General features: G+C 33.8%; 1 protein-coding gene across 3 annotated transcripts; it reads right to left on the minus strand.

The window, feature by feature from the left end:
* Positions 1 to 444: 444 nt before the first annotated feature.
* LOC109811487 (glutamate receptor 3.6) lies at positions 445 to 5946 on the minus strand. 3 transcript variants are annotated; one of them, XM_083075264.1, is made up of 7 exons: positions 5735 to 5946; positions 5319 to 5629; positions 3870 to 5209; positions 3494 to 3771; positions 3343 to 3374; positions 1932 to 2338; positions 445 to 1148 (listed from the first exon to the last, which is right to left on the minus strand). In XM_083075264.1, exons 2-7 carry the CDS (start codon positions 5602 to 5604, stop codon positions 804 to 806), a joined length of 2688 nt encoding a protein of 895 aa, XP_082931390.1. In that variant the 5' UTR covers positions 5605 to 5629; positions 5735 to 5946; the 3' UTR covers positions 445 to 803. The 3 variants fall into 3 exon arrangements, with proteins under 3 accessions (XP_082931390.1, XP_029129834.1, XP_020230833.2); XM_029274001.2 differs by having other exon boundaries at positions 5319 to 5594; positions 5735 to 5945; XM_020375244.3 differs by having other exon boundaries at positions 5319 to 5946.
* Between the last annotated feature and the right edge of the window lie 2382 nt (positions 5947 to 8328).

The following is an 8328-nucleotide window of genomic DNA, read 5'->3' on the forward strand; positions in this document are numbered from 1 at the left end:
TCTATTTAATACCTCTACATACAAACATGGTGCACCCAAGCATGTTTCTACTATTATAGAATAAAACAAAATTTTCATTTTATCTCATTTCTTTCATATTGGGGATAAAGGTAAATAATGAAATGAGATGGAATAGGTTTCCTTCCTGGTTTCCATTGAATTCCATCCTCATTTTATTAATCCAAACAATGGAACAAATACCATTTATTCTCATACACCGAAAAAAAAAAAAAACCATTTATTCTTTTCCCACCATTCTATTTAAGTTCTTCAAATAGTGGAGATAATTTTTTTAAAAGAAAAATTAATGATAATCATCGTCATATATATATATATATATATATATCAAAATATATATAAATGTCTAAAATAATTATTAATGAATGCAATATATAAAATTTGGACCTACAAAAAGACAATATTTTAAACATATACTAATAATTTAATTAAAATTAGGATTTATTCACTTCTATTATAATATAATAGGTCTGTCATTTGCTGATAGATAAATAAAAAAAATAGTTGGAAACCTTCTAATAACATTCATGGATATTGTTATGAAGAAAAGTGCAGAGTAATCTGCTGGTAAACATTCATTCAAGTGATTTAATCACACTCATAAAGTCATCATGACTTACCTGGTGATCCCAGACATTAGGTGTCATTGGTGTAACTACACCTATAGCACAGGTTTTGGTACTTAACCTTTGGTAGTGGCATTATTTTCAACATGGGCATGCACCAACACACGTGTCATCAAAATATCCATGTTCATGCACTAGTACCTTTCTATAGGTTATGCCTCATATTTTGTCTTCCCCTTCTTTTTCATTGACATAGGAAATAAATGATCGAAGACGAGTAGAGTTTGATGAGCCCTCAAGGTTAGTATTTGAGTGTCTGCTAAAACGGTAGGCCATTCTTGTAACATAGCAAAGGAGAGCAATGAAGCATGCTGCACCACTCAGTAGGAACAGACCCCAAAAGCTTTTTAACTCAAGTCTGTCAATGCTTTCTTTTGCACCCTGTGAGCTGCAAGCTCTTCTTGTTAGCCATTTGTCGTGAATTCTCTGAAGGTCACCATTCTCTGATAGTTTTAGGATCGCAGTGGACATGTCAATTGCTAAGGGAGAGTCCTTTGGGAAGGCCTGTAATTTATAATTAAAACATGTTCAAACTTCAAACTACTTGGCTGGCAACAATATATGATGATCATACATACATAACAGCATGAATTTGGGACTTTTAAGAGGATAGAGATAGACACTTAGCAGTGTGTGGGGTTCACACGGTTCTAATGGATATAGTGTGTGGTTCCACTAGGCAAGTAGATCTGTATTGGGATTTCTTGTGAAAGTCTTCGAGGGAGAAATATTCTTTATGCATCGGAATAACAATGATGGATCAGAGTCTGAACTTATGATCACGTGCTTACTACTTCATAAACACATTTAGGATTATAAAATAGATCTATAGCCTATTTGGATAAACCTCTCCACAAATACATTTAGGAGAAGAAAATAAGAAGAAAAAATGAATACATTTTTCATTTTTGACTTGTTTGAAATAAACTTTTTTACTAGTTAAAATTAGTTTATGCATAATCAGGTGAAATGAATATTCTCTGGCTACGTTAAACTTTCTTTTGAACATGTGAGAGAGAGATAATGAGTTATGAGAAATTGAAATATAGTCATGTTTCAATACAAACTTAGAAGGAGTTTAAAAAGTTTTTCAACCAAAAAATACTCTTTAAATTTAGTGGAGAAACTTCCAAAAACTCTTATAGATTGTATCCAAACATGCTCTATGAAGTATACGGAAAGGATTATGCATATCTTTATAAACAACCACTTATCTTAATACTTTGCATGATGCATGTGGCATATGTGAAGTTGAGTTTCGCAGAAGAGAAATGGATTTATACTTACAAATCCCCATCCGTTCTTAGTGAACTCTCGACCAATAATACTAAATTCACATCTAGTTGATAGGAAGAGTTCCATGTATGGACGCTCATCTATTATTGCAGCAACACCACCACTAGCTGGTCCATCCTTCAAGGCCTTTTCATACTCTGATATGGAGGTTAGAGGAACAAGCCTTGACTTGTGTATGTTTAGCTCATCAGTCAGATAATTTTCAGAAAACGCATCCCTTTGGAAACCAATGCGTTCGTTGCTTGTTACTAAGCTTTCAATTCCCTTAACTGGGGAAGAGAGCTGTTCCACGGTTAGTATGGAGGTCAAGCTTGCAGTATAGCTTGAGTTCAGTATCAATACCACAAACAGCCATATGATAAGCACAAAACGACCAAGGGTGCTCACAGTTTTCTCTCCTGCATAGTATAGAGGTTACAAAAAAGTGTATTTTTATTGATTTAAAATGTAATACAATTACAAGCATCTATAGCTGTAATGAATAACAACATCAGAGGATAGTCTTGGAAAACGACCAAGGGTGCTCACAGTTTTCTCTTCTGCATAGTATAGAGGTTACAAAAAAGTGTATTTTTATTGATCTAAAATGTAATACAATTACAAGCATCTATAGCAGTAATGAATAACAACAACAAGGCGTGAATTGTTTTTAACTTATATATTCTTTATTTGCCTAATCTCTAGTCGATATAAGATTAAAGTTTTTTCCCGGTATATATCCTCATGCCAGGTACTATTTGGCTTGATGCATTGATAAATGGTAGGTAGCCATTTTTAACGATATAGGATAGATGAGACTTGAGTTTCTCCAAATAAATAGAGTGAAGTTAAAAAATTGAATTACAAAAGTCTGTTACACAAAGCTAGCTAAGTATGATATGTAACAAAATGCAAAAACAGATGGCAGTAGAGATACGCTACTGTTATGAATTTGTTCCAACACAGAAGGGGTTTTTGTTAGATGTAAGACTAGAATATACAACTAAGTAAAAAAAATACATAAAGTGATAAAGGTAATAAAAAGAGAATACAAAGAGGCAACACATAAAAGTACTAAACCTTAAGTGGAGTACACAATAATGAAGGGTAAAGTAATTATGTAACAGTATTAAAACATTTATGAACGGGATTATGAATTGGATTCTGGCGGTCCATCTTGACAATAACTAGAATTTCTTAACAAGGTAAAATGAGTTTTTTATTCCCACTTTTAAGGTGGAAAAGTCAACTGTGCTAGAAAATGTGTTGGATGTAAAATCATTCATGTGCTTCCACATAATAGCATAAAGCTTGTAGGTTTATTGGTTCTCTAGAGTTTGTTAAAAATCGAGTTTTTGTTCAGTACATTAACATGAGGAAAGCAGAAAGGATAACTAGTTAAAGGAATTATCCAACCACTTACTCTGTGCAAAATATAGGGTTGAGAAGCTAAACCTGCATAGATAAATGATTAAGATGTCAGCAATTGATAAAGTATGCAAGTGATCATATGATGAACGAATCAAAGAAGTTAATTAAGACCACGTTTAAAAATTGTTTTGCCACTTAATTACCAGATAATGGTGACTAATTGTCTTCTGGCAGGGCCTCTAAAGTCATCATTTATGCGACGCTCTAAAATCCACACCACAGCTCCCACCACCAAGAAAAACATTCCTGTCACAAACCACATGATTGGAGCGAATGGTGTGAGGAAAGCCCAAGCACTAGATTTCAACTTCTTGATAGGTGCCACAACAACTAGCCCAGACTCAACATATGGCTGTGTAAAATCCACTATCTTAGCTCGGTTTGTAGTAATGGTAATGTCCCCCACCACAGCATCAAAGGCCTACGCTAAATAGAAGCAATTTCAACGCAAGAATTCAAAACTAACAAAGCAACATGATACAAAAAATGAAGATAGATAATGACAACTTAGATACTCACACCATTTGTCATCAAATGAAGAAGTTCTAAACTTGACGGGTTGATTTTACCATTACCATATGGAATAAACTTGAATGGAACCGGATAAGGCAACAAGTTTAGAGCAGCAGTAAACACATCTATGCAATAACCACCAAACATGTCAGTTCCCTCAATTCTCGACACAAACTCACGAAAATTAACTTCAAGTGGCACCCCAATTCTCAATTGTCTTCCATTGGTGCCAAAAGTCCAACCACGTGGGGTTTGAGTTGTTTGACCAGGCCAAATGACACCATATAGTCCTTCACTAGAATTGGAATGATTAGGAGCTTCACCAGTGTGGAGACCAGAGGTTTCAGACCAATAACCAATCCTCCTAATTCCAGTTCCTATCACATTAATTATTTCATATGCTGGATGCATTAAATTTCCATTTGAGTCAAACAACATTTGGCCTGTTAAACCAGTTGTGTTGACCTCTAAAATTTTTTTAAGCAACATGCTACCATTAACAAACACCCCCATAGCATCTAGGAGAAGGGTGTCCCCCTTTAACATGTTTGAACTTGAATCATTTGAAAATGATAAATTTCCTCCATCCTTTAAAATTGCGTCAAGTGCATGAGCAAGTACCCAGACAGTGTCATATGCGTATAAACCGAAGATATTTAACCCAAAAGGATCATGATTAGGATCTTCTTTTTGGGTCAGTTTTTTCCACCTAGAAATAAATGTTTTTTTGATGTTTGAATCTGGTGTATGAATGCGCAAGGTGATAACACCTTGGATGTCATTCATGGCTGGAGAAGTGGACAATGATGGATCTGAATCTAGCACTGTAGAAAGCCAATCTGTGGCTATCCACACATAACCACTTGTCATCATGCCAAGTGATTGAGCCACATGAAGTAATTCTAGACCAAAAGTAGAGTATATGTGAAGAATTATTACCCGTGATTCTATTAAAGCTACCTTAACTAATTCACTGTTTATTTCTTCTCGGGTTATGTTATTTGGCCTAAAGGGTACTTTATATGATATTTTACAACGTTTCTCTGTTAGCTTATCCCCTAAGGCAGCTACCCCATTTCTTCCATGATCATCATCAACGTATATGGCTATAACATCTCTCCATTGAAAGTGATCAACAATTTCTGCCACAGCAGTCATCTGATACAAATCACTATGTGTTGTTCTAACAAAATATGGGAACTGCAGTGAAGTCAGTGTAGGGTCTGTTGCTGCAAATGAAAGTAGAGGCACTTGAATCTCATTTGCAATATGTGAAATCACATGAGCCATGACCGAGAACTGTGGACCAATTATGGCCACAGTATCATTCTCCATTAATCTTAATGCTGTAATAAAAAATAACAAGTTAGTAACTAAGAAATATCAAATATGTTTCTGTGGGAAAACGTGCGAAAGAGTGAAGTGGGAAAGTGTGATATGTTTGCAAGGACATACAAGCCATGATTCCTAGGAATCCAGTGGATAATTTGGTGTCCAGTATTGAAATATTAAGCTTAGTTCCATTCAGAATCATGGCGTCGGAGTTTATATCATCCACTGCAGCTTGTATGGCAACTTTAGCCACTCTTCCAATTGTAGAGTTGAAAGATAAAATTGCCCCAATGTTAACGGAACTTGGTCTTGTAGAAACATTGCTGCTTCCTTTTGAGGAAAAGCCACCGTAGAGGATCACAAGGACAAGGAACCAAACTTTGTTCATGTTGTATTTTCCTGCGAACATAACAAGGGAAAAGAACACAAAAGTCCTAGTAACATGTTTACATGCTATTGTACACGTGAAAGAAGAAGAAAGAAAAGAAAACACATGAAATATCCTTGCTGGGATATGTAATTTTAGTAACCCATCTCACCAATTTTTGTCTGTGGTAAGCTTTGAATGAATTGGAAGAACACAAATGTGTCTCTTTACACGTTCCCTGAAATAACTAGTTGTTGTCTACTTATTTATGCATGAGTGTGAGATCGTGTTCCCAAGTGAGGCATGGCATGAATCCTCTTATAGCAAATGGGTCATGCATGATGTGTTTGGTGCTATGAAATCTTCCGCTTGTCCTCAACAATGCAACTCCTTTTGTAAGAGTAATATTGATCACAATTTTAATTTTTGTCATTAAGGGAAAAAGGAGAATACCGAATAATTGAATATAGACATAATATTAATAAATATAAAGCACATTTTTATTGCTGCATTTTTACATTTTACGTGAAATCATTTCAATATTTGATACAACCCATGCAAAAAGGGATGTACCCACACGTGTACGAAGAGCACCCAGCTGGATAAAAGATTTCGTTACTTAATATTCATTGGATAAGACAGTTATCATTAGTTTATCCTTTTATCAATTAAGTAGTTGCAGTAGATATGATTAGATTTTGTTATCATTAGTTATTTCTTTTAGTTTATAAATAAGAATGTAATTCTTTGAATGAGGAATGGAAAAGAGTTTATTTCCCAATTACTTGTTTGCAAGTCTGGAGTTTCTAAGCTGACTCGAAAAGCTTAACAATATTCTTTTGATAAATGTATAATAGCTTATATTTATTTATGGGTTTGTATCAAGATGATCGCCCGAAACTAGTTTATTCATTTCAAGACATAAAATCCAATTAAATGAGTTTTGAATCTTCCAAAAAAAAAAAATCTTCTCAATTCTCAATTATAATCAGGAATCTAACTACTAGCAATTAATATACTTATGGATCTAATGTCTAATTATAAAACCATTAAAAAAATGATGAATTGAAATAATACAACTGTTACAAAAAACAAAGAACCAACTAGAATAATCTAATAATTAAATAAGGAATATAGAAAGAAAAAAAACATTTGGAGCAGAGAATGTGACTACATTATAAAGTTGCAATTTATACTGTTATTGTATATTATATATATATATATATATATATATATATATATATATATATATATATATATATATATATATATATTATTTTAGGATTCTTGTACATATACCCAACTCTCCACACCATACCGATTCAATCGGTTATTAAGCCTAATCTTATATTATTAGGTGTTGAGCAATAAAATACATGTAATGGTGTGTTGTAAATTATTATTTATTTAATTATATTATTTAATTGATGATGTGTTGTTTTAGTATTTTAAAATTCTAAGAATAAAGAAATTCTTATAATTTTAGTTGTTGAGAATTATTTCATGTTGAAGTCAAAGTTGACTATGTTTAAGAGAAAGTATATAAGATTTTTTTAAGATTAGAATTTTATAAGTTCATTTTTTTTAAAATTCTAGAGAATGGTTTTCAAGAGATAGGCTCTAGAACAATAGAAGACTATTCTTCCTTTTAACTTCATGAAAGCCCCCTATCCTTCCCCAAAGCATAGATTGTGGTAGCAAATTTGGGATTTGAGGTTTGAGAGTTGAGAATCGAAGGTTCGAAGTTGTCGAACAGTAAGAGCTCGGGGTGTCTTGTTTTTCCTTCTTTTCCTCATCTATGGGAGAATCGAGGTAAGATAAGCTTGTAGATTAACCTTTGTTGTGTTGTATGTGTCATTTATGCATTGATTTAGCCATTGGGTGCTTTGATGTTGAATTTGAGAATAGAAAAGATTGATGTTCAAGGTTTCCTTGTTGTTCATGGTGGGATGGAAGGGAAATTTATTCTTTGAATTCTAGAGTGGTTGCATGTTGATTTCCTTGTTGAATCTAATTTGTTATGACGTATATGTGTTGCTTTTGAAGATTGTATGTTGTTTGGTATGGATGGAAGGATTGAAATTGTTGATAATGGTTGAATTGTTTAAGTTGATAAACTTTGTTCTTGAGTTGTGTTTTTTTGCATTGATGTGTTCGCTTAAAACAAGAACTTACTCGCTAAAGCGAGTTGGTGAGACCATTTCAAAGGTACTCTTTGACTTGGCTCACTTGGAGTACTCGTTTGTTACTTTAAGTAAATCTTTTCCGCTTAAAGCGATAACTTACTCACTTAAGCGAGTTGATCACACCTTTCAGGAGTGCTCTCGGACTGAGCTCGCTAAGAGCAAGCTATGGTTGCTTAGAGAAAATTTTGTTCGCTTAGAGTGTGCTCTTCATGGCTTGGAGTGACTGTCTCTTTGAGACTTGTTGCTTCTAAGCTATGTTCTCTCTATGTGTAGGGTTATGTTATAAATGCATAAGGCATATTGTTGCATAGTGTTGTGTTGTGATGTACATGTGGTATGTTGTTGTGTTGTGAGGCACACGAGGTATGTTATCGTGTTGAGTTATGTTGATATGATACATGATGCATGATGTTGAACTGTATTATTAACTTAGAACTAAAGGAGAGGTGTTGTTTTAAAAGTTGAAATATCTCATTATGTGGATATGTATTGTGGAGCTCTAAGAGTCCAATTATTGAAAAACTCTTCTTAAGTATTGTTATCTCTTGAAGTGGAGTGTTGATTCTCCTTTGAGTCCTTA

This window comes from Cajanus cajan, chromosome 5 (genome assembly GCF_000230855.2).
Source record: "Cajanus cajan strain Asha chromosome 5, NIPB_CcT2T_4, whole genome shotgun sequence".
NCBI lineage: Eukaryota > Viridiplantae > Streptophyta > Magnoliopsida > Fabales > Fabaceae > Cajanus > Cajanus cajan.

Excerpts from the sequence above, each read along its gene's own strand:
- LOC109811487 (XM_083075264.1), bottom strand. The coding sequence starts at position 5,604 with ATGTTCGCAGGAAAATACAACATGAACAAAGTTTGGTTCCTTGTCCTT. Across the intron at positions 3,375-3,493 it reads CAATTAGTCACCATTATCTG|GTTTAGCTTCTCAACCCTAT; the intron begins GTAATTAAGTGG and ends TTATCTATGCAG. Across the intron at positions 1,149-1,931 it reads CTAAGAACGGATGGGGATTT|GCCTTCCCAAAGGACTCTCC; the intron begins GTAAGTATAAAT and ends TATAAATTACAG.